This window comes from Solanum verrucosum, unplaced genomic scaffold (assembly GCF_900185275.1).
Source record: "Solanum verrucosum unplaced genomic scaffold, falcon-dt-bn FXZP01000208.1, whole genome shotgun sequence".
NCBI lineage: Eukaryota > Viridiplantae > Streptophyta > Magnoliopsida > Solanales > Solanaceae > Solanum > Solanum verrucosum.
This window is the reverse complement of record NW_026020329.1, coordinates 3,005,890-3,032,775: the sequence shown is the minus strand read 5'-3', so window position 1 is coordinate 3,032,775 and position 26,886 is coordinate 3,005,890. Positions and strand designations below refer to the sequence as shown.

The 26,886-nt window shown below is 37.6% G+C and overlaps 1 protein-coding gene across 1 annotated transcript; it reads right to left on the bottom strand.

The window, feature by feature from the left end:
* Positions 1 to 26,886, bottom strand: LOC125835980 (uncharacterized). Its single transcript, XM_049515074.1, is given in 19 exon segments — positions 1 to 360; positions 1,198 to 1,805; positions 1,808 to 1,886; positions 2,143 to 2,265; positions 2,355 to 2,654; positions 2,733 to 2,788; positions 3,703 to 3,835; positions 4,487 to 4,595; positions 4,699 to 4,858; positions 5,588 to 5,891; positions 6,043 to 6,249; positions 7,037 to 7,267; positions 8,370 to 8,435; positions 11,774 to 11,957; positions 15,249 to 15,327; positions 16,805 to 16,951; positions 24,642 to 24,881; positions 25,662 to 25,813; positions 26,752 to 26,886. Coding segments are annotated over 18 exon segments (3,330 nt in total). The 5' UTR covers positions 25,792 to 25,813; positions 26,752 to 26,886; the 3' UTR covers positions 1 to 186.

Below are 26,886 nucleotides of genomic sequence, written 5' to 3'. Positions count from 1 at the left end.
TTTTTACTTGAGCAAACAAGACTTTTAATTTATATGAAATAATAATAATTATGTTCTTCAAGTTAAAGGATCTGCACTCTAAAAGTGCTTTTCACTTGATTTATTTTAACCAAAGTTACAAATTTGAAGAAATCCACATACTAAAAAGTGAACCAAGTAGACAATAAGTACAGAAGTTATCAATAATCACTCTTCAGAAAACTGGGACTTGTAGATATCATACCCAGTGGTTGCTGCAGTTTTTGGGAAAAACCTGATGGCGAAAGAGTATGGTATGGGAGGAACAAGATATTCGTCATGAACACAAGGGGACCAGCTATCGTCTCCGCCCAAACCCATGTGCTTGTGGTCAAGATGCACCTACAATGCAGAAAATCAATGTCAAAATGCTATTACTACATAATTTTCAAGGTTTCATTTGCTGCAACTCAAGATGATCTCTTTGGATCATTTTTCAACATTTGATTGGATATACCCGTTGGTGTGACAAAGAACGAAAACAACATTTACAAGTTGCTGAGAGAAAGTAGCATGGAGTGGGTAATGAGAGTTGCAAAACAGATGTTTAACACCCTTTTATAGGATGTAAAAGGTGTTGATGTTAAATATTTTCTTCACCAAACACATTTAAGACCACCAAAAACAGAAAAGGAAACATTGTTCTTAATACCAAATGGAGCCTTTTAAAAAATAGATAGATTGTAAAAGGAGAATTAGCAGCACGGAGACAAGGGAGCTAATCCCAGGCACCCTAGGAAAACAAATACATTTCCTATTCCTTTTTCCCATTATGATTTACGCCATGCTATTAATGCACAACTTGATTCCGAATGACATCCGTCACCAAAAGAGACACACCACATGAACAGAATAAGTAATATGATGCAAGATTTTCTTTTTATTTCCTTCTAAAAAAATAAACAAAATCCTAGCTATGCAATCCCCACCCCCCAAAGAAGATTTTCCTCAGCCACAGTTTCTGACAACAAATTGATGGATATCGTAGTTCTTGTGTTAGAAACTAAAGAGTAAGATGCTCACTAAGTGGTCCAAGAAGTTGGCTGTGTTCCTCGACTACCAAACTAAAAGCCTCAAATTAAATCATCTTAGGGGAGACACAAAGCTAGCCAGTGAAAGTGTGCAAGTATGTGAAAGTTGAATTGCAACAACGCGTGCATAAGTCAGGGAATGAAATACCTCGATGTTTTCACTTTTCCTGAGATCCTCATTGTGTGTAGTTCTATCGAGCTCAGAGGTGCTGTAGTAGCTTGCATTCATTTGCATGGGTGGAGATCCTCCGTACGTGGAAGCATAAAGTCCCACTCCATCTTTATTTTCAAATGTCACCCATCTAACATCTGCTCTGCCTGAGCACTCCCCGGGAACAACATATGGCACATGCATTTCACCTACGGATAGCTCATAAATGCTTAAATGAGCAGCAGATTTCCGGTCTGGATAACATTCAAATGGTCCCCTTCCATACCATTTAACCTGGTCTACAGTTGAATCCAATTGAAATTCAACACCGACTCGTGGCAAAGGTGGAAGATCAGGACATGGATTTACATTGCACTCTAGCACAACATCTCCTGAACCATATATCAAAAGTGTCATGCCAACCTTAAAGAGAATATTAGAAGTTTCTGCATTTGGGGGAGTTTTCTCCTCTGGTTTTGCTATGCCATGATAAGTAGCTGATATTTTCACTTCGTGACTGTTCGTACTTTCCACAGAGCAGCTTTCGTTCACAAAGATTACCTTGTCAAGATTAGCAGCCTTCCACCTAGACAAGTAACTCTTTGGCCTCCCCCTTTGTCATTATCTGTTGGTGCTCTCCAAAAGCATGGATAGATGCCTTTATTCATTATTGAAACTCCATTAACCTGCAATCATTGAGTGGAACAGAAAATAAAATTAAGAAATAACCCATCTTTATCATATGCGACATCATAACAGTTGAGTTGTCCCACAATTGATGAGGGTATGTGTTATTTCCATATATGATCACGTGCAATCCTCATCTCATGAGCTTCCTTTGGGATTTAGGCTCAGGGTCTATTTTCTTTACAATAACCAAAATTATATAGCTTCATACGATACTGTACCAACGCTCAATTTATTGAAGCATAAAGTATTTACCTTCCATCCCTCTATACCACCAGTTTGTTTGTTAAATTTGAGCTCCCACCAGTCCTTCTGGCCAACCTTTATTATGTCATCAAGAACTTCACAAAGTAAAGTGGCATCGGTGCTTTTAATGATCTAAAACAATAACAGTTCTTAAAATAGTCAGTGATGTCTGAAAAAAGGACTACCAGACTGATAAGAAATGTAAAGTATGAGTGATATACATGAGGGACAACATTCCGTCTGCTAGGCAACAGAACTTGTGTGGACGAAATGAGGTGACCAGAATTAGCCCACCGAGTAGAGTTCAAAAGCTTTGCTGTAATTGTTAAATAAATTTCTGCTGCACTAGATGTAATCCATGCAGAAAACCATGGGCCAGATTCCCATTTTGTTTCATGGCTTCTCTGGGGTTCTATGACAAGTAGAGGGAGGATCCCAGACCCAAGTTCACACCCATCGCCATGAAGTACCCAGTTAAACTCCAAAGCTTGGGTAGTATCAAAGAAATGCATGTTTGTTATCTGAACAGAAAAGCCTAATTGTCATTTAAGAGATACTAATGCAAGTGAACAGAGAATTTAAGTGATATACAAGAGTACCTTAATAATTCCTTCGTTAAATGAGACCTTGATTGGCTGGTAAAGAAACTTAACCTCTGACAGAAGAAGTGTTAAACAGTTAGACACGTTCTAGTTTAGCAAGCACCAGCACCAGCAGCAACAACAACAACACACCCAGTGTTGTCCCACAAAGTTGGGTCTAGGGAGGGTAGTGTTTACACCGACCTAACCCCTACCTTAGAGGTACAAAGGTTGTTTTGGATAGACCCTTGGCTCAAGGAAAAACAGTCCAAAGCAGTCCAGAAAAAGAAGTAGCGGAAGTACAAGAAATAACAGATAGTAACAAAACCACAACAAAACAATACGATAGTGGAGGTACAAGGAATCAACAGATAGTAACATAAATCGAAGAACAAGAAACTACAGGAGCAAAACTACGACTACTAATATGAACAAAGAGCAAGACAATCTGCTACCTACTACCCTTCTACCCTAATCCATGACCTCCACACCCTCCTATCTAAGGTCATGTCCTTGGTAAGCTCAAACTACACTATGTCCTATCTAATCACCTCTTCCCAATACTTCAGGTTACATGGTCCAACGTAGATATCATGCTCAAGCATGTACATGCTTTGTGCATACTGTCAATTGTTCCCTCCTTCCCCCACCCCCATAAATTCCCAGACACAACAGGAGAAACTTGCAAGACTGCCAGCATGTTTTGAACATATTTGGCTATTTGCTAAACTTTCTGGTCACTGAAAGCAATTTCAATCAAATGAAAGATGAGATATGAGTGAAAATTAAAAACTTTACCCCCAAAAGTACCCAAACAATTAAAATAAAAAAGTTGCTTATTCATCATTGCTTAATGTTCCATGCTTCCACACCCTACACTTTTTGAAAAAAGGTTCATTGACGTGACTTATTGTCTAATAGTCTTGCAAAGCTATTTATACGACAAAGGGGAAAAACAAATTATTGAACAAGATAGCTGTCTACTCACCATGTAATGCAGGATGAGGACTTCGATCAGGAAATATGACACCATTTAGGCAGAAGTTCAAATCATTAGGAGTGTCCCCAAAATCACCTCCATATGCCCAGCGCATTTTCCCACATACTTCCTTTAATAATCCCTATAGAAAGTGCCAAATGATAGTGTTCAATAAAAAAAAGGAACTAAAAGAACAGAAAGACACAACATCTCTACACCTACTACATTCCGTGTGGGAGTTGAAGCTTTTTGTAACTGCGTAGGCTTCAGAATATCATGCAACAATTATGCGGTCAAATGGTTTAGCTTGGTTCTCCATGTGACCATGTTAACAATAGCAACAACATGCATTTCACATCAAAAGTTGCACTTGCAGCCACAAATGCTAGATCCAAAATCAGACAGCTTGTGCCTTCTAAACAGGATTTAAGTATTAAATGAACAAACTCTGATTTTCGTAATATGCACGCAGAATAGAGACAGCCACCAAGTTCTATTTCACCCAAATAGGACAGGCATTAGTCCTAGTATTTGAATTTAAATTCAACAATCTATCCTACATGGGGTTTGCATCTCTAAAATGTCTTAGGTCAATAAACATACATTTGCTTTAACTCCAATAACAGCTTGAAGCCAAAAAAATAGAGTCATGATAATGTTTTCGGAAACCAACTAACTGTGAAATATGTTGAAGGGAAAAAACTGCAAAACAATTTATTTTAGCAACTACATTAACTCCTATTTATTAAAAGATGTACATAATTACAGGACCAATCCTAAATCATGAACAAACCTGATCAGCCCAATCCCATATAAAGCCTCCTTGCAGACCAAAGATACTATCTATTGCTTCCCAATATTTATGGAGATTCCCATTGCTGTTTCCCATGGCATGTGAATATCTGAGCAGTTTTACACCAAAAATTGCAACGTAAAGTCATCGCATTAAAAATTACGAGCAGTTAAATTGACCAAGAAAAAGAAGTGGATAATGGAAGATCATACTCGCACAATATCACAGGCCTCTGTTCAGTTGGATCTTTTGCTATTTCAACTATTCGGGACACACGTGCATACATGGGACATACAATATCTGTTGAAGATGTTCTCGATCCACCACCTTCATAGTGCACCAGTCTTGATGCATCTTTTTCTCGTACCCAACCTGAAAAGACTCTCTAACTTGGTTACTGAACATGACGAACTAAACAGGAATATAGTTGTTAGTAGTTGCAAAGGCTGTATGGGTGGATCTAAAATCTAGCCCTTTCTGAGCTGGACATCACGAAAGAAGTATGACATATCCTACGTTTTTTTAACCACCTAGAGGATCACCATTATCACATGCAGGATAATAAAGTATATTATGCATTTAGCCTCTGATCCTTTATTTTACTTTCTTCAATTGAGAATCTCCCTCTAACTTGGCTATCTACAAGTTATTTACAAACACTTTAGTCATTCGGATAGTGTTCTGATCTATAAACTATAATCAAATATACCTAGCAATTATGGATTCAAGCAACATATAAAATAAGCCTTAGCAATGTTAGGGAAGTATACTAAAGGTGGTTCCTTCGGGGCTGGCTTTGTGGCTAAAGTACATTGAAGGCAGTCCCTTCGGGACTGGCTTTGTGGCTAAAGTACAATGAAGGCAGTCCCTTCAGGGCTGGCTTTGTGGCTAAACTACTGTTCCTCTACCAGTAAGAGACCTAGAGCTCAAATGGGAAAAACTGAAGAGCGAGTAGCATCTGTGTTTGATGTTGTGGCCACATGTATTTACCTACAAGGGAGTGTCCTTACATCCCTTGGAAAGCTTAGCACTTCACTTTTTGAAGAACAAAGAGTCGACACAACAGAAAATGGAAAGTAAAAATAATGAAAAAGTATATACCAGAGAGTGCTGCATGATTCGGTCCATAGCTTGCCTCATTCCCTATGGACCATACTATAATACAGGCATGATTTTTGTCCCTTTCAACCATGCCGACCACACGATCCAACATGGAAGCAGCCCAACAAGATTCCTGTGTAGGATGCTTATAATTTGGATAGTCAAAAAAACCATGTGTCTCGATATTGGCCTCATCTACCATGTACATGCCAAACAGATCACACAACTCATACCAGCGCTGATGCTGAGGATAATGGCTGTTCCTGACAGCATTAATATTGTTTTGTTTCATCAAAACCAAATCCTACAAGAAGTAACAGGATATATGATTTGCCTTCAACAGAAAATAAGAAGATTTCACAATGAAAATCTATAAGCATGCCTGCAATTTTACAATGAAGAGAAATTCATCACATGTTTAAACAAAAAGGAAAAAGAAAAAGAATTTAACAAACCTTGACCATGCAGGACTCCAAGTTTGTCTTTCCAAGACGTGGATGGTGCTCATGCCGGTTCACCCCTCTAATTACTACTGGACGCCCATTTACTAGCAGCTGTTTAGGGGCTTTTGATATTTTTCTCATACCAACTTGGCATGATTCACAATCAACCAACTTCCCTGATGCATCTTTAAGGGTGATAACAAGAGTGTAGAGATTTGGCTGTTAACAGAAGAAAGATAAGGATAAGGAATTTCTTAAAAGTTGCAGTGAGAGCATTAAAGTAAATAACCTCTATTTGAGGTCAGAGAAAACCATCGGTCAACTTCTGCAATTACAGGGAAAATCCCATCCTACCTAAGCAACACTACAAAGCTAACTTCCAAGTACAATGTTAATCTTTCAAATGTGAGTTCGATAAAATCGTGGAGATGGCCGATGTAGTATCATGGTGTACATAAAACCCATTTTGCTAAGAGGCCCTAAGTGAGTCAGAGTGAAGTTTCTACGCGGTAATCAAAAGTCTTCCATCCTTTCCTAGTTATAACTAGAAATAAAGTCGTGCAAATCTTAGCTAAAGCTTTGGAATTCAATACTTGGCAGGGTCATTCAAAATGTAGAAGTCAAATATTATGACGAAGCATGCAAAATTTCCCAACCTAATAAAGCGGAAAGATTCCTTGCACTCTAAGCTTCCCTGCAAGGGAATGCAGGAGAAAAAGCAGACTACCAGATTATAATGAATGATTAACATTGTACTAGTACTACTAAAATGTAGTGGAACATAGTATCAGTTCTAAACCAAATCCTAAATCAAATGAGTTTTGAGTGTGGCATCAAATGAGATATGCAATAACTGAGGTTAGACCAAAAAATAGAAGCAAAATTGATTTGCCTCTCTACCTTTGAGGTTGGGGTAAGGTACATGCACACTCTACCCTCCCCAGTCCCCACTTTGTGGGACTACACTAGGTATGTTGCTATTGTAAAGCTAAGAAAAATCACTTACTTGCTCTGCAGACCAAAGTTTAGGTGCTTGCACCTTCCCCACAAGCATGTAGCCTTTAAATCCCACACAAGGATCAGAAGACAGAACTAACTCCAGATGAGCAATGTTAGCAGAAAGCAAATCAATATGGTCAGAGCGGCTAAGACAATTTCCACTGTCATAGAGTGAAGCTTCAATAGTGAAGTCAGCAATATCATTATTATCAAGTGAGTTATCAATTTTCACTTCCACCTGCATTATAGAAAGAATAAGGTAAAATCAGCAAAATTATGTCATGCGCTTTTAAAATCCCTCCTTTCCAAAAAAATAACATGCTAAAATTTTAAGCCGTCCCAATTTACCGATTGCCTAAAGTGACAAAAGTTTCTCCCTGTATGGTTCGAGAAAAATGACAAAACAATAAAGTGGGAAACTATTCTATGGAAATTGATTGTCTGCTCACAACATGGACATAAGGACATAGCTAGGGATGGCAATGGGGCGGGGCGGGTTTAAGGTTGTGTGGGGAGGGATGCGGGGCAAGTTGAAGTGGCTTTTTTAAAAACTAATGCGGGGCGGGTTGCGGGTCTATGCGATTTTATGCGGGTTCAAACTTAATTTTAACTTTTTACATGTTATAAGAGTTATAGAGCATTATCTGTTAAGAGAGTTTGTTTAAAGTTACTAAAGTATTCAAGATAGTAAAAGAAAATGGTTCAATCAAAACTAATACAATTTCTTACATGCTTCCCAATTGACCTCTAAAAAATAAATTTTTAAGTCATTATCTATTAAATTAATACAACTTAATGAAAAAATGAATTTATTTTTATGAATTTTATTTTTAGTATCAAACTTAACTAGAAAAGGAAAATATTAAAAAAATTATGTGGGGCAGGTTCATGCAAGGCGGGTCTATGCGGGGGGGAGCGGAGCGGGTTGAAAATGAAAAAAATTGTTATGCGGGTGCCGGGGCGGATTAAAATTTTTGCGGGCTAAGCTCAACCCGTCCAGTCCCGCCCCGCACTGTCCCATTGCCATCCCTAGACATAGCAAATGTTATCTTTATCCTTGGGGATTTCTAGGTTTTCAAAAAAAAACAAACAGTAAAACCAAAGGTTATATTATCAGGCTAAACATTTATTAGCAAAAGTCTAGAACTCTAGTTATTCTCACTCAACCACCTGCTCTCTGCCTTCTCCACATCTAGTAGGGTGACGATGGCTTGTAAATTCCAGCAATTTTTTCCACAATTGAGCAGCAGAACTGTATACATTTTATATGATACACTGCACAAGTAGGATAGCGAAAAAGAAAAGGGAATCTAAGAAATCCATTCCCGCTTTATGATTACCTCTATGTCTGCATAAGAAAAATCTTCGCCTATGTTTGTTCTGAAGAAATAGTCAGCAATAAACGTCTGCATCAGAAAAGTTGGGTAATAAGTCAGCAATGACCTAGCCAAAACAGAGAATGCCAATAGTAAAAGACAGAACAGTAAGAGCAAACTGCCAGTCACAGTGATATAAAGAATGGTTAAAAGAAGATGAGTTGTTCACAACCAAAACACTGCAAAAAGTCATAAAAAAATCAGACTTCCCAAGAATCCTATAGAGTATAGACTTGACAAGAGTGTAATGAAAAAGGAACTGTCATATGTCAGACAGAGATAAATATGGTTTATAATACTATGACTGATTCTCAAGCAAAAATTACTACAACAAACCTGGAACTCGGAGTGCAATGAAAAAGAATTGCATCATCACAACACATAGAGACAGAAAAACCTTCCGACTTGATTCAAGGGGGAAAAGTCAATACAATCCTGCTCCCATTGTCCCAATCAATATTGATCTTTATCTGGATGGTCACATGATAAAATCTATTTTCTGTAAAGGAAAAGTCTCTACACGTTTATAACTAAAAGAAACTATTGGAGAAAACTCTTACTATAGATAATGTAAATTTCCCATAACTTTTGCTTTCTTAACCAAAAAGTAAGAGTAGTCATCACATATTCACCTATTTAATTGTACCGCATTAACACAGGAAATTAATTCATGGAAGGATCGCCATTCTTGCTACAGCCGAAGTCACAGACTCGCAGCTAAAATCATCAAGTAAAGACTAGAGACAAAAAAGAAACTATTCTAACATCCCAATTCTTTGTTTCCGGTGTTGGGCCCAGATGTCCAGTCCTGGGGGAAGGGGGGGGGGGGTAAGGGGTCCTTGGGTCTCCTTATATGGTCTTGGGCAATCCTCCCCTCCCAAGCTAGCTTTTTGGGGTTGAGTTAGGCCCAAGATCCATTTCTTTATAAAGGCAATGCTGGAAAATCCATATGACCAACACCAAATGTATAAATATGCAATCTTACGCAGATTTGACCTTCTTTTGGCATGGAAATCAAGGTTTGAAGAGAGGAAATTTATGCACTAGATGAAAGATCAAGATCCAAACGGAGCTTTTCTACATACTCTCTCTTGAATTCTTCCTTTATGCATTCTATGGAGTATTTGGTGACTAGATGTGTTCTTTTGAAAAGGGTTATGACTAAATTCCTTATCTAGAGTTTGATGGACCTGTTGGTTCTTGGTTATTGGCTATTTGTTTAACCTTATGCTTTATCAATTTTCATTGATGAGCTTTCGATTGGAACAATCCTAATTACATGAACTGAACTCGGAAGAGATAATTTGAGTTGATAGTCAAACAACAAGAAATCATGTTAACTACTTACTTTGATCTCGAATTAAAAATCAGGGTAATGAATTTATATGCGGTATTGGAGGACTTTATGCGCCGGTAGGGGAGGGATCTAAGGTGAGCTTCTGGAACGAGATGTCTACCTTGATGGCAGAGTGGGATATCCCCTAGGTGTTAGGGGAAGATTTTAATATGATAAGACTTTGAGAGGAAAGGCTGGCGTCTAGTGTGATATCTAGGGTAATGGAGAAGTTTTGAGAGTTTATTGGTCGCCACTTATTTCACCTTCCTTTAACAGGTGCTACATTACATGGACTAGATCAAAGGACTCAATATCTGGATTATCAGTGTCCACCGCTTGCGATGAGATGGTTTTGAATGTGATCCAAATTCCACTACTGAGACTAACATCAGATCACTGACCTGTCTACTTTTTGTTCAAATTTATTTCATCATTCATTGTTTAGATGACAAACAATCATTTCTACAAAGTTCGACTCTTCATTATTCTACAGCTAGTAATTATTACTCCTTCCGTTCTAGTGGAGGTGGCAAAATATTTTCTTCTTAAATTTGTTTAAAAAAAATGGCAACTTTCTAAATTTGGAGACAATTTAATTTAAACTTTTCATTTTACCCTTAATGAGAAGTTTTAATAGCCAAAAATGTTTATGTAATGTTTGAGACCACAAATTCATGAAGTTTTTTTTTTCTTTCTTAAACCCCATGCTTATTCAAACTTTTCCAAATAAACTGAAGCGGAGGGAGTGTTTTTTTTTAGATTAATAAGAAGTGACATTCTTAAGAAGTTAAGATACTAGATAATATGAACTAAAACAACTGCTTTTTCAGGAACTCTTTTAGGACTTAGGATTAGCGTTTTGCTTTATGTTATAAGGATTTTTTTTTGGCTTCTCCTTGATGGAAGAGAAAAAGAGAAGGAAAAGGGAAGTTGATTGTTGAGTATTGATTATCTTTTGATGATTAACAAACACGATGTACTCTGTAAAGGAATTGTGATAAGAATCAGGTCCTTAATGCTTATGTGTTACGAGCTGAGTCTGTGTTGAGTTATTGTGTCGAGATTTTTTAGGAAAGAATGTATGGGAAAATATGTGTATGTCTCCATTATTATTCGTGTGATATATTTTGGATATTCACAAAATCTTTCCATCACAACTCTAAATGCTTATTACCTTACAAGAAATTTCATTCACACTGAATTGAGAGGTACAACAGTAGTCCACCTTTCAAGTAACTTGTTCTTGAAAGTACAAAGACTGATCATCTAAGAGAGAAGAACCAGGCAGAAGACTCCGGTCCTTGTATCATTGTTTTTATATGTTGAGTCCAATTCTAGTTCAATTGTATTAGAATTTTGAATTTTGATATAGAAGCTTTGTTAGGTCATTGTTTGTTTGTTGCGAAGAAACATTTTTGTTGTTGTTTTGAGTCAGAGTGATTTGAGGGAGTATAGCAATTGGGCAACTGTTGATGTTAAGGCTAAGAGTTGAAGTCTTAGATTGCAAGGATTTGTGATCTTATTTTCTGGCTTACTTTGTTAGTGAGGTTTGGAGTTCAATCCTACTAAGGTGGATCATGGTTTTTGCACCTTTTGAGCTTGGTGATTTTCCAAGTTAAATCATTCTTACTGTTTCATACTTAACTGTTGTAGATTATCAAACCAAATACTCATAACAACTACGTTTTATAGTCGTGTTGGACAAATTTTAGTAGGATATGAGAATCAGGTACGAACCAATTCACCCCACCCACCACCCACCCCGAATAATTAAGGTGCACTCAAACTAACAGAGAAATTGATCATACAGAACGCAAGTAAGATTAGGACAGGGTAGCTTGAGACAAGGGATGGGAGGTAAATCTTTAGCCAAATGGGGCACAATAAATATTTCTATCGTTAATATTGAGGAAAAAAATAGGACAGACAATAAAGTAAATTACTTTTCTTTTCAGAGCCAGTTTCCAGATTCCAAAGAATAGCTCCAGAGAAAAAGGAAACACAGAACTCATTTGAAAGGAAAAGTTCACACCTTAGGCTTTGCTAGAAGAAGCACATCTCGGTGTATCCCTGATAACCACCAATGATCCTGATCTTCAAGATAGGAACCATCACTCCATCTCATCACTTGAACAGCCAGACAATTTCCTTTTCCTGACCCATGTGGATGGCAAAAATCTGTGATCTCAAATTCGGCAGGGAGTCTGCTATCCTGACTGAACCATACAATAAAAATTAGATCAATCATCCATTACAAAGAACCATGTAACTGAGACTTTAATCTGTGCTTTAGCTTCAAGCATCTCAGTCCAACATGAGAAAACATCGTAACTGGTATATGATGTTTGAAATAAAACAAAAACAAGTAAAAATCACCATAATCTGAGAAATGAAGGAGTTGAGATATATAGAAGTATTGAAAGCATAATGAAGAATCCCAAAAACAATCCATGTAACTGAAATGTGTAGGAGTCCACATCCGAGAGAGTGAATAATCAACAAGAATACAAATACGAAACGAAGAACTTCTGTACTTATTTAACAACTTGCAGCAGATTTTACATAATTGCAGAAGTGCCATTTAACGATATTGTGACAAAAATGAGTGACAGCACTAACTGGAAATAAGGAAGTGACAAGATACAATATTTTTATGGCTTTGATCCCTTTCTACAGCTGATTTGGAAAATGGTCTAATCCAATTTTTCATGCTACACAAGCTAGTTAAAGATTCTGATACACAACATCAACTTCCATCCACATGTTGGATTATCCTGTCTTACCCTTGCTAGAGTCCTAGAAAACAATAGGAAATATTCTACTAAACTCATTGTGAGGACTACTTATCATGTATGTTGTTTACAGAAGTAACTCATTGATTTAGGTGTTTAATACACAAGGGACAGCCAGCAATGAAAATAGAGCAAAAATAAACTAGAATTATCTTGAACTGATTGTAACGAAATACAACTTTACCTAAAAAGGAGTTTACGACACTAGAAACAAAGAAAGTATAGACTACGTGATAGAAGGAAAGTTACATAAATGGTGGTATTTCCTAATTATTGTAAGAAGAATATTATCTTCTATAGAGCTAAACACATTGAATACGTCTAGAACATTCCAACATATATATGTATTGAGCTGGTAAATTGAAAAATGGAACGTCAAGTATGCCGGAAAAAGCTATTGTTGAAGATTCATCCACAATAGGCAAAATGACATGAATCTATAATACGGTTTAAATTGGCACCTAAAGAGTGACCAAGAAAGTTGCCCCAGCATGCCAGAAAATTCAATATTCCGAGAAACAACTTAATACCTGAACTTCACTACCAGATTGGAGCAGTGCCAGAAATTCAATTTTCAACAGAGAGACTAAATACCCAAACACTGATGAGTGGAAATTCAATTCAGTAGAGAGACTCGATGCCTAAAACTTATATTGTCAAGAAGAAGAGAGGAACGTAGGAGTATGTCTTGCTTGAGAAAGAACCGAAAGAGTAGTCAAAAGAGATGATGTTGCCATTTCTGGAAAAGAGACAAGAAAAGTACAATTATGACAAGATTGTAAGGTACTTTTCTGGTAGATTGAAACTATTTCGATCCAGGAACACAATAGAACTTGTTTTGATTTGGATATAAACAATACACAAGATGGGTTTTATTGTAGTTTAGGCCCATTCATCTTGACTTTCATAGAGGACTCTCATGGCTTCCTCTTCATTGGCAAAGTGAAAGAGGAACCTGGAGTTCCCTGACTGTGATACCTTTAGGCACTTCTTAATCTTCCAAGCCTCAATTGCCTAGAAGACCACAAACTTCCAACTAACTGACCCATTTTAATCCAACCAAGCAAGTTCGAAAAGAACTTTTCTCTTATGTGCGTAAATATGAGACACAATAAATGGGTTATTTTTTCAATCTTCGAAGGCTTCCGTCCAAGTCTAGCACTGGACATGTTATAGCGTCCTTGTATATATATGGCTTGAGTCTGTGAGATACTAAAGGGAAAAATCATCCTTCCCATCCAATTTCACTAAGTTTTGAGTCTACCTGTTTTACAGTGGGCAGATACAGAGGATGCACAGATGGGTCAACTCACAAACAGTAAGTACTTTCATTGGAGAGTTGTTAGAATCCAATGCACATGCTCACACATGTAGTACACTCATCGAGATTCTCTTCTCGACATGTGATGGGAGTGGAAGGTCACCAATAGGGTTGTGGTTGGTTGGGCTTAAGTTACAGTGTTGCACCAATGCTCCGAGGTGGTTGTGATGTCGAAACTCTGATGTTTGGAGAGTTCGTTTGAGTTCAGATTCTCTCTCCTTCAAAGGTCTATGTTTTTAGTTCACTACATTCACCACAAAAGTACAACAATAAGCACAGAAGACCCTAAAATTTTGAAGGATAAATACTCGACATATTAAGACAAACTTTAGATTTATTATCTTCAAAACATGTCATTTTAATCCTTTCATAAGTCACTCCATAGGAAAGGGCTACAAAGATTAACTTATGAGGTCATATTATTTGAGAAACAACTATTATCACCCCTCATTCCCAAACAAGTTGGGTCGGCTACAAGAATCCTCCTTGACCATGCTACTCCATTTAAACTCAACTCATGTCATTACCATCCCACAGAAAAATAAGTTTGGAAGAAACAACCATTGTCTCGAGAACAAGGACCTTGCTAGAATGGGTGCAACCTCGAGCTCGGGAACGTGTAGTTTTGGTTCTCTCACAAGAGTCCTCCATAAGGAAGGAAAAGGAAAAAGTTTAGGGATGGCAAAGGGGAGGTGCGGGGCAGGTTAAGCCTAACCCGCAAAAAATTTAATCCTCCCCGCTCTGCCTCGCATAACAATTTTTTTCATTTTCAGACTGCCCCTCCCCGCATAAATTTTTTAATATTTTCTTTTTCTAGTCAAGTTTGATACTAAAAATATAATTCATAAAAATAAATACGTTAAGTTGTATTAATTTAATAGATAATGACTTAGAATTTTATTTTTTAGAGGTCAATTGGGAAGCATGTAAGAAATTGTATTAGTTTTGATTGAACCATTTTCATTTACTATCTTGAATATTTTATTTTAGTAACTTTAAAGAAACTATCTTAATATATAATGCTCTATTACTCTAAAAACATGTAAAAAGTTAAAATTAAGTTTCAACCCACATAGACCCGCAACCCGCCCCTCCCCGCATTAGTAAAGCACTTCAACCCGCCCCGCACAACCTTAAACCCACCCCGCCCCGCATCCACCCAGCCCCATTGCCATCCCTAATAAAGTTGTGCACAATTTTGATAACATAAATTACAAACCATAAAAGGTACACAAATAGAGTACATGACTTATCTCAACGTAGCTACACATATGATAATAATGTTCACAAGCAAGACCACTAAGAAAGTAAGAGAACCTAAAATAGGTGTCTTAATAAAGTATTCAATTAGAAAAGAGAAAAAGAGCATAAAGATATCAAAATGCAACACAAACCTATATCCAACAGGAACTCCATTCACCCAAGCGTAGAAGGCTGAATCAACCGCTTCAAAATGTAAAAATATCCTGCGACCTGTCAAAAAGCAGTTGAAGATCACGTAACATTATTGATAGCCAAATGAAGGTAATGAAAATGCAACACAATTTACATTAAAAAGGATACTGAAACAAATGTACACATGTTTGTCGTAACGAATGTAATGAGGACAAAGTTATAACGACCAAACCAAGGACTAGTCAATAATTAATAAAATACCATAAGAAAGGGACCAGTCAGTTCCAGTCTCCAATTATCCCGCCTTGGGCAACTTTAACCCTTGGGGGCTTAGGTTTATTGGTTAAGATGGACACAAGATTGGAAAAGAACCCAATATAATGTCTAGAAAGTAATGCATGTGATTGAAGAGGAGATGCTCATTCTCAATTTGGTTTATTCTTGTCTTGATATTCCTTCACCATGGAGTAAGACCATATCATGGTTGAGGTTAGCATTGCTAATTCAGCGTTACAGTGTTAGCTTCAGACCTTTTGACATTGTCAACTTCACCTTTTTCCAGCCACCCCACTCATAGAGCTCCTACACAAAATCCAAGTACCCTATCCTGCATGGAACCACCCATCTATTTGTTTCTTCAAAATGATTTGATAGAGAAGTCCCACCTTCCCAACCTCCCCTACAGCATCCATTTCATCAAAAGGGAGCAGTAAAAGATGCTTCACTATTAGATCATGCTGCAAGTTTCTATCGGTAGAAAATCAAGCTAATTTAGGTCTAGTTAACACAAATTATGCAAGACAAAGGTTTCATATAAGGTAGCTTTCTTTTCTTGGTTAGAGGCAAAGTAGCATGTCTAATGATACTCATTCCAAAAAAAAAAAAGACAAGAAATTGTCCAGTAGAAGTTCCTGTGTGAAAAAAGAAAAATCAGAAAGTATCAGTCATTTATTATGCATTATCTTGTCTCACTACAGCTTTAGCAGCTTTTTTTAAACATCCCAAGATTCTGTTGGATAAGGCCTAAATCTGCACAGGACTGACTTAAATGCTGGAATAAAAGATGACTTAACCCCGCTATGCACAAAATATGGAAATACCATCCCAGCTAGTATCTGGTGCACACTTTGGAAAGATGGAAATTTGAAGAGTTTTGAGGACAAAGTCAGCTCAGTTCAGAAGATAAAGTTAAACTGTATAGTTTTGCTTTCTTTTCAGTGTAACAGGATATTGCCAATATGGCAGAATCTATTTTAGAATTTATAGATTCCTCCAAGGATAGATAGGGAGGTTTCTTCTTTTTTGGGTCATTCCTCTACATCGTATATATTATAACACTTTCTAAGTGTTGATTAATTCTTTAATAAAAAATCATACCTTTTTAAAAAAGAATAGGAGATAAATTTTGCCAAATAGTCTGATATTAGAGCAACAAAATAAGTTACTCCCTCAAATATGATATAAAATAGGTGAATCTATAAGAGATATGAGTATGCAATAGAAACCAAGCAATAAATTTTAGGGTGACACAAAATGGAGAAACATAAAACCTCACCTTCCCACTCTTCAGGAAGGAAAAAATAAGTTCTGTAGCAGCCAGTAGGATTATCATCTGGAACTTTAGGTGGATTGAAAGCAAATGGATATATAGTGTTTGTGTAAATAGGCCGGTCGTATCCATGCATCTGCCAATTCGAAGGAACTGTATTGATTAGAAGAACACAAAAGTTAGCAAGAGAAACTGATTAAAAAAAGTCAAAAAGAAGAAAATGACCTGCTTAAGACAGATAAGTCTACCAGTAGGTAGTTTCCACCATAAACAAGAATGTCTATCATAAATGAGCAAGACAGAAACTCATATAAACAACTTGAAAAAAAAGTAGTTTTATGAGGAAAGCGTTTAGAAAGCTTCGTGTATTTGCAGATATTACTTTTTGAATGCAGTAGAATCATTTAGGAATGCATATCCAAACATGGTAGTTGCAGAAGGGTCTGAATATTAAAAAAAAAATATATGCATTGATGGTGGGAAGTACTAGCTTTAGTTAAGGCTAGGGGATGGAAGAACGAATTCTGATATTAGTTTACTGAGGGGGGGGACTTCATGTTTCGAATGAAATACAATCTTGTTGTTCTGTGGAAATGTTAAAGATGTAGGTACCGAAAATGGGTAAATAATCATCCATAGATGCAAGAAGAAATAACAATGATCATTAGATGAGTCCAAATAAATTTAAAATGTAGAAATTGATGAGAATGGAAATGTTTCAGTAGATGAGAATTACAAACTGATCATTACTTTTAAACAGTTCAATAAAGAAATAAAGCTAAAATACACCTCAGTCCCAAACAAGTTCTTGTCGGCTATATTATGAAGAAATGGACCTTGGGTCTAACTCAACCCCAAAACACGAGTGTGTTACACAAGACCATATAAGGCAATAAACAACCCATCCATCTACCATGGGGCACTTAACACCACCACCACCACCATGTCCAGACTTGCCAATTGGAGTGTGGGCAACATAAAATGGGGGTCTAAAATTGGGACACACCATAACAGAGATGGGCCTGGTTATGATACTTTGTGAAAAGAATAGAGTTTGACCTAACTCAATCATAAAGTTTAGCTCATGAGGTGAGGATTACACAAGATCATATAAAGAGACAAACAAACCATCCTTCCACTGTTATCGAACACTTTTTTTAAAAACACTGGTATAGTTGTATTCATCAGCATCAAGGATATGCTGGCAACCTCCAAATAGTTACAAAGTTCCTAACAAATCTACAAGTTGATCTATATCCTCTATACACTGTTGTTTGCACCAAGAAAATAAAGATGCAAGATAATTGCATTTAACTTTTGAATGGAGTTGGATCTGTTTTCATTGCATCTGCCATTTCTTTCCTTCCACACCGTCCACCAGATGCAAAATGGGATAATCCTACACCATCTCATTTGGCTTTTACTTCCTCCCCTTCTAATCCAGTATCTTAGCAAATCAGCTGTGTGTTCAGGCATGATCCACCTAGTGTTTGTGAGGGTGAGGAGAAGTGTCCACAATTAAGCAGTGAAGTTGAAATGGAGGAACTAATGATTGTTTGTTTCCTCTGCTTTGTTACAGAGAAAACACCTAGACATCAATCGCATGCCTTTCTGCTGTAGCACTTCATGTGTAAGGCAAGCTCTCTTTACCACCAACCATGTGAAATATTTCACCTTGGTAGGAGAAAGACTTCTCTAGTCTCTAGATATAGTTCCAAACAATTAACACAGATAAAATCATCACTGACCATATTTGTCCATTTAAATTCATCTAAGATGAACACTATACAAAATAAAAATAAAAAATAAAATGTACGAGAAGTTCTCTATTAAAAAAAATTATAAGGAAAGTTCTCTAAATTTTCTACTGGTACAATATCTCTAATAGGACTAAAAGACTCCTAGAAGAAATAGGAACTAAAGTAAATGTACTAACATAACTAAACCATACCCTCAACTAATTGATATCTCTAATATAGATCTTTTTCTTTCATTGTGTCTTATCTTTTGCTAACTTAACATGAATTTCCAGAATTATAGGTCTTTCAAAACAACTTCCTTGTGATTTAAGGTCTACCTCGTCCACTTTACGCACCATGGATTCACACCTATGAACCCGTCTTCTGGAGGTCAACGTACATGACCAAACTATTTAATCTATCCTCCAGGTGCGATAGTTGCACCTTCCGGCAAATGTGATCATTTTTGTTTCTTTTTAAATTTTATATGACCGGACATCCATTTTGAATCTACATCTCTGTGATACTCACCTTGCGGATGCATTGGGATTTTAGCAGCCCAACATTCCCTTCCATAGCACATTGTTGATCTTATAATTGTTCGCAAGGAAGATTAAGTCTCCAAATACCTTAACCTTAAATAATATCAACTTCCAATACTCCAATGATGTCAATGGACACCAATTATAACTTAAACATGTCCTACGGGGTTTAGTCCTTCCAATTACAACCTCTAGAATCTGGCCCTCGGCCCTAATCCTAATTCTTAACTTAGGGTAAAATCTTGATTCACCTGTTCCATTCCCACCTTACCCATACACTTCCTATGCTATTTATACTCTGGCAATTGACTTGAGCCTTGGGGTTTGCTCCCTTTCAAGGTCTCAAGTTCGAAACCCACTAGGTGCAAACAATTTCTGAGGGCCATCGGACTGGGTAAAACCTGAATTAACCGTGGTGCACTTGCGGGAAACTCCTTGCCGAGGGCCTGTGCACCCCCGGGATTAGTCGGGGCTCAAAGAGATTGACTTGAGCCTTGGGGTTTGCTCCCTTTCAAGGTCTCAAGTTCGAAACCCACTAGGTGCAAACAATTTCTGAGGGCCATCGGACTGGGTAAAACCTGAATTAACCGTGGTGCACTTGCGGGAAACTCCTTGCCGAGGGCCTGTGCACCCCCGGGATTAGTCGGGGCTCAAAGAGACTCAGACACCCGGTGCAAAATCAAAAAAAAAAAACCATTTGAGAATGAAGTCCAATTTTACCTCTTGGTGGCAAGAACCTGAAGTTGGTACTCTTAGTGGTTTGGTTGGGCTTAAAAAAAATATGATGTTTGGATTTAGGATTAGCTTTAGGATGTTGGAATAAAATAAAAGCTAAAGACTAAAGAGAGCTTACCTTAGAGTTGACGGTGTTTCTTAGGTGAAACTCCCAAATAGAACTTATGTGGATGCTGGGAAAATGAAGGGAATTGGCTAAATCCCGTCTATGAGGGTCTTTTTTTTTATGTCTAGGGAAACCCGCAGCCGCTACCCTTTGGGTGCGCATAGGGTAAAACCCCCGCTCCTATGCAATAGCTTGCAAACCACATAGGAGAGGTAACCCGCACTAGGTAAGCCCGGTGCGAAGAGCTCGACCCAGAAGGCAAACCCCTTGCTTTCGCTGGAAAGGGGTTTCGAACTTGAGACCTCCGACATGGAAGTCCCAAGCCCAAACCACTGGGAAGGGTCTTTAAATAATCCAAATGTGGATTTTTGGGTGGGGCGATCACCCAACACAATCCGAAGGCTACTGCCTCTTCCTTTTAACCTGGGTTGATTGCACCAGCTTTTGTGCAATGGTATTGAGGAGAGATGATAAGACAAGATATGACCCTCTTTCAGGTTACCGAGGACATAACCTTAGATAGGAGGGTATGGAGGACACGTATCAGAGTAAAAAGTTAGTAGGTGGTGTACTATTGTCTTGCTTAGATGGTTGGTGTTTTTCATTCTACTAGTTGTATTATTGTTGTTTTTGCACCCTTCTAGTGGACTTGGTGGACTTTGCACTGTTTATGTGTTACTTGCTATATTTTTTTCACAAACTCCTTCGTACCTGGATTTGCTGCACTTGCGTCGAGGGTCTTTCAGAAACAATCTCTTTACCTCCACAAGGTAGCGGTAAGGTATGCATATATTCTACCCGCCTAGACCCCAATTGTGGGATTTCGTTGGGTATATTATTGTTGGTGGTGGTATTATTCAGTAAAGAGAAAAACCATAAAGTCCCCTTTAAACTTGTATCTATTTTTTAAGTAGACACCTAAAGTTAGTGGGAATCCTATTACCTCATGAAACCATTTTAAAGTAGCATATATATCTCCTTTTTCGGTCATTCCCACTTGTAAAAAGGTAAGTGTAAATCATGCACCAACCCTAATTTACCACGTGTCATTTATTAATTAACTTTTCATTCTTTTCATTTTTGAGATTTATGCTGTTTTGGAGTTTGGCCTTTTTCAGCTTGTCAAAATTTCTCGCTTTTGTTGTTTTGCTACTCCTCTTGTTCCCAAACTTCCTATTTAACTCCAAAACACTTCCATTTGGTGCAACCATCCACCAAACATATGCTCATTGTTCCAAAACATAAAACCATGAATTTATCACTTCATACCATATAAAACAGTCTACTTGAGCGATGTAGGGTGTAGAATTGACTCAAAGCTTAACAACATATTTTCCAGGATGTCACATCTATTATATGCTTTCTCTGAGTTAATGAACACTATGTACAAATATTTCTTCCTCTCTAACATATTTTCATCATTCTTCTTAGAAAGAATATAGCCTCCATGATAGATCTATCAAACATAAATCCAAACTGATTTCTATCACTCTTGTAGTGTCCCTACGTCTAAGCTTTATCATTCTTTTCCTGAGTTCCATCATATGACTCATATTGTCACAATAATTCCTACAATTTCAAATAACTCCTTTGTTCTTATAAATTGGAATAAGGGTGTTCTTTTTGCCTTCATTGGGCATCCTACCACTTCTTATTATAACATTGAATATCCTCACATTTTTATGGAATTATTTATTGTTGAAGCATGTAACCATCTCATCTAAAAGCTTAAGCTGTCATAGACAACACATTCTTGTTATTTAATTATATTCTCAACACGCCCCCTCACGTGCGGGCCTGATTTTTTTCCATGGGCCAAACAAGTGGAATTCTTTTTTATATGAGTAGTGGTGAGATTCGATCTCAGAACTTTTGCCTGCACTGATACCATGTTATAGATACCTTCGGAGCAACAAAATCAAGTGGTTGCTCCATATATACCTCATCTTCAAAATTTCCATGAAGAAAGGCATTTTTAATATCCAACTGGTAGAGAGGCCAATGACGAACTACAACCATGGATAAAAAGAGAAGGACTGAAGCAATCTTGGCCACAAAAAAGAAAGTATCACCATAGGCAAGACCAAAAATCTGTGTATAACCCTTGGCTACTAGTCGAGCTTTTAGGAGATCAATCTGTCCATCAGTGCCAACCTTTATTGTGTATACCCACCGAAAACCAACTATAGATTTATCTAAAGGTAGAGGAACAAGCCACAAGAACCAATAGTGTAAGGCCCACATCTCGCCAACCATAGCTTGTTGTCAGCCTGGATGAGAAAGAGCTTCACCAGTAGTCTTAGGAATAGACATAGATGATAGTGATGATACAAAGACAGAATAGGTCGGTGACAAACTCTGATACCATGTAAAGATATGACACATAGACCTAACGCAACCTTAAAAGCTATCATGAGGAGAGGTTTATCCAAGACCATATAAGAAGACCAATTTCCATCCCTCTACCACCAATGTGAACGTCTTAACACTCCCCCGCATGCCCAGAGCTTAACTGGAGCGTGAACACTTATAATATGGGGGCCCAACATTGCTGAACAAAGAATTGGAATGGGTCAGGTTCTGATGATATGACCCCTGGGCCTAACTCAACCTCAAAAGCTAGCTCATGAGGGGAGGTTTTTCCAAGTCCATATAAGGAGACCAATTTCTCACCCCTCTATCAATGTGGGACTTCTTAACACTCCTTCGCACGTCTAGACCTCATATGGAGTGTGAACACTTACACTATGAGGGCGCAACATCGCTGAACAAAAAATTGGGATGGGTATCATGTAAAGATATGGTCCATGGGCCTAACTCAAACTCAAAAGCTAGCTCATGATGGGAGGTTTGTCCAAGTCCATATAAGGAGATCAATTTCTCATCTCTCTACTGATGTCGGACTTCTTAACGCTCCCCCGCATGCCTAGACCTCATCTGGAGAGTGAACACTTATAAATGGGGGCCCAACATCGGTGAACAACAATTGGGATGAGTCTGACTCTAATACTATGTTGAAGTATGTAACCATTCTTATCTAAAAGCTTAAGCAGTTAGAGAGAGCACACTTTTATTATTTAATTATATTCTCAACATTTACCTCTACCAACATAATTCTAGAAGTATAGCTAAAGTTTCTACTACGGGTAGATGTATGGAAATCCAAAATATTATTCTAGTGGTTCGAGTTGAATAATTGACCAAATAACTCTCCAACCTCATTGTCACTTGTTAGCATTTGTTGAGAATCATTCTTAATAGACTTCACCTGGTTTATGTCCTTACTCCCTCTGTTGTGCAACGATGAACATTTTTTCTCCCTTTCTCGTGTCCCTGGCTTTTGATACTGTCAATATTAGATCTATTATAAGGATCCTCTTCCACTGCTGACAATTCCTTTATAGTTCTGTCAGTTCTGGTTGTACTTCAGTCCATTTGATTCTCACTTTGATGTTTCATATGTCTGCTCAAAACTAACAGAAGTCCAAAACATAAATACACTCTAGTGAACATTATCACATAGGTAGGATCTTTCAATGGTAAAGTCTCCATTTTGACAAATTTTATGTGCATCATCACTCATCAAATCAAGCAGGTCACAAGTTTTCTCATCACTGAACAAAAAATGACTCAAAAAAGTACAAAGGAATTTTCAGGTATTAATAAGTTAAGCAAGCTTTCCTCTTGAAAGCAAAGCAGCCATGCAAGTTCATTCTCACATTTTCCAGCAAGCATCTAGAGAACAACGGCTGCCAAAGCAAGTACAAGATCGATGAGGCAAAACCCATATCAACTCAAAAGCAAGCAGGATGGTGTCAAAGCAGATCAGCGCAAGGTCGAGGAGAAAAAAAACCCTATCAACTCCACACATAAGCAGGCAATATCATCCAAATCATTTCTTGGTGATACACATTTCTCCTAGCAACAGCAAATGTTAGTTGTCAAGTCAGACATTTGCTCCTTTTTTGGGTTTGGTCAATCCCTTCTAACAAGAAAACTTCACCATTGTCTGCAGGTTCACGACCCTTGGTAACTTCATAGAATGGAAGTGTTAAGAGAAAAATGCCGTACATTGATCAACTTTAAAGATACTTCATAAAGATTTTGTTGAGAGGTTTTTGGTTACTTTGTTCATACTGTTTCACTACATGGATCTTGCAAGGAGGAATGACTTTTACAGTGTGCTGTCTCGCCATATATGTGTGTGTGGATATAGCCGACAATTTGCTTGGGATTGAGGCATAGTTTTTGTTTTATGTGTGTGTTTTTAATTTGTATAATCCCTGAAAGTTAGGAGGACTGCAGATGAAGAAAACAGAGAAGGGTAGTGCAAAAGAGAAGCCAACAGGAAGCCGCATAATCCATAAAACATTAAATGTACATTTGCAACTCAACCATCATTTTCTTCTAGGAGATACAACAGTAGATCAGAAACAATGGTGAGTACTTGTTTTACTTGAAGCAAGGTGATGAAAACCTTAGATGCTTGACAGTACATTATCCAACAAGTTACATCTCCAAAACATAATATATATACTATTGTGAAAGAAATCCTAATAAAGGAAGACATATAGAGGCCTGTCCACAATCATTACAGGTACTAATAGTAATGGAGAAATAAGTGCTCAAAGAATTAAGCATTCAAGAGAGAAGATCAGTGGAGAACTATAACCTGAGCCAGGTATCTTTTTAGTTTAGAAGTAAATAGAGCCCTATCATACCTGGTATTGTTTCCCATGAAGAATCTTGAAATGAGCTATCATAAAAATTCAATGGAACGTTGGTAGGGCCAGGAGCCAGCCAGAATTTCCATATGCCAGATAATGATTTAACGAAAGGTAAATCCTTAACCCAGTAAGCAGCACAATCAAGAGCTTTAGAGACAGCATCATCATCCCAAACTGCTGATTTTGATACCAATAGATCCACTTTGTTGCGCTCATTCCAGTATCTCAGAGATCCTAAATACGAAGTAGGAGCATCAGAAACAAATTATTCAATGTGCCCCCAAGAGTGACAATCAAGTCTATCCAGTCAAAAGGTGACACATAATTTATGATGTTTAAATTTCTTCAACTACCAACGAGCCAACATCAATATCAGGCTTTATCTAATTTCCGAATAATGATCCCGGGATTGCATTAGGGCCCTACTTGATAACAAAAAGGAGAGGGAATTCTAAGCACTATGACAGTGCACAATCTGCATGAAGGTTACTATCAAAAGCGGAATATTTCTACAAAGACAATGAAGATGGAGAAACATAAGACTTGGCAAAGTGCAAGGACTCTGGAAGCACCAGAGACTCGGATAGCTTAGGTAAGTATGGAGTGTGTCTTTCACTCTTATCAGTTAATTGCTAAAAGCCTAAAACAGTTCTTGACAAATGACAACGCCTTTGGATGTGTGCAACTTCTAATTGATCTTCATGGCTTCTAGTGAAAGACTACTTATCTGTTACTTATGGATTAATATGTGGGTATAAGCAGGTTGCAGCAAGAAAACTCGCTATTCAACTTAACGACCTTCTTTCAAGAGGATCAGAAATGACCATGTAAGCTATCAATACAGCTTGAATCAATTGAATGGAGAGTAATACAGTTTCAGGCAATCAAAAGTGACTAAGGGCGAAAACTCACCCGTGTAAACCAAACTATTGAGCATAAGAGGAGAACTCTAACTAGAACAATCACTAAGAATGTCGTTGCTAGTAGCATTATATAGATGCAATTGAGCATTACCTTCAACTGATTCATGGCAGTGGAGTGGAACATGAGAATCTCTTTTCCTCCACTTGAAAAAATAAGGATCTTCCCATGCCTTGTAACCATTACTTGATGGAAGAACCATTTGACTGGTTAAAGAAGACATCACTTTATTTAGAGTTGCACCTCTGCAAATACAGATTTATGTCTTTAGCCTGGTGATCATGAATAAAACAAATGCACAAGAATCTCAGGATTGAATATCATGGTACACCCAAGAGTGTGGCCCTAATGGTCAATGAAGCCGGAGGATAAATGAAATCCATCAGGTCTCAAGTTCAAATCCCAACGAAAGCAAAAAAGGTTCTCCTATCCGCCTAGGCCTTGGTGGGTAGAGTTATTTGGTACCCGTTTAAGTGGAGATAGTAGGTACCTAGTGGAATAGCAAAATTGCGCCGTAAGTTGGCAAAACACAACATTCTGTCAGACCCAATCAAATGCCTTCGTCCCCTTTTAGGCTATCTTTACGCATGACCATTTTGGTCTTGAAACGTGTGTTTGCAATGGAGGAATACATTGTCAAGAAAAGTAATTTTCAATTTTCTCATTTTGGTTGGTCAAAATCTTTGAAAAACATTTCTCTAGGAAAACAAGTTCGTTAAAAATAAGAAAAATTATCATCACTAGTGAAAGGACAGAAAACAAGTTCTACGAGTGACATTCGACATTGTTTATCTCCTGCTCACCCTCCAACACATCCCTTTTCCACTCCCACCCCATAGCCCACATCCCTACCACCCCACAACCCTTCTAGATTATATACAAATGTTTTTGACATAATATAAACCCACTCACTTTCCAAGAAAACATTTCCAACAAAAAACATCAAAAATGTTTTCTTTCATGCCAAAACACACCCACACTCCATTCTTGGATTCAATTTCAAATAATCAAAGAGATATGAACTAAATGATACACATATATACGCTATTTCTTTAAGTTACAGTACTGAATAAGAAAATTGCTTGGTGTCTCAGTGATGAAACATTGTTATAAATCATCTAAATTGCTCATAAATTAAGAAGAATCAAAGAACAGTTTCAATGCTAAATCACAAACATGTTACCTAAAATTGAGATTAGCGAAACTCAGACGACTTAGAGATCGGATAGATTCGGCTCTGCTTTAGTGAATATGCTCCTCTAGTGGTCAACAGTGTGAGTTTTTATCCCAAATTTATGTAGTACAATTTAAAATAATT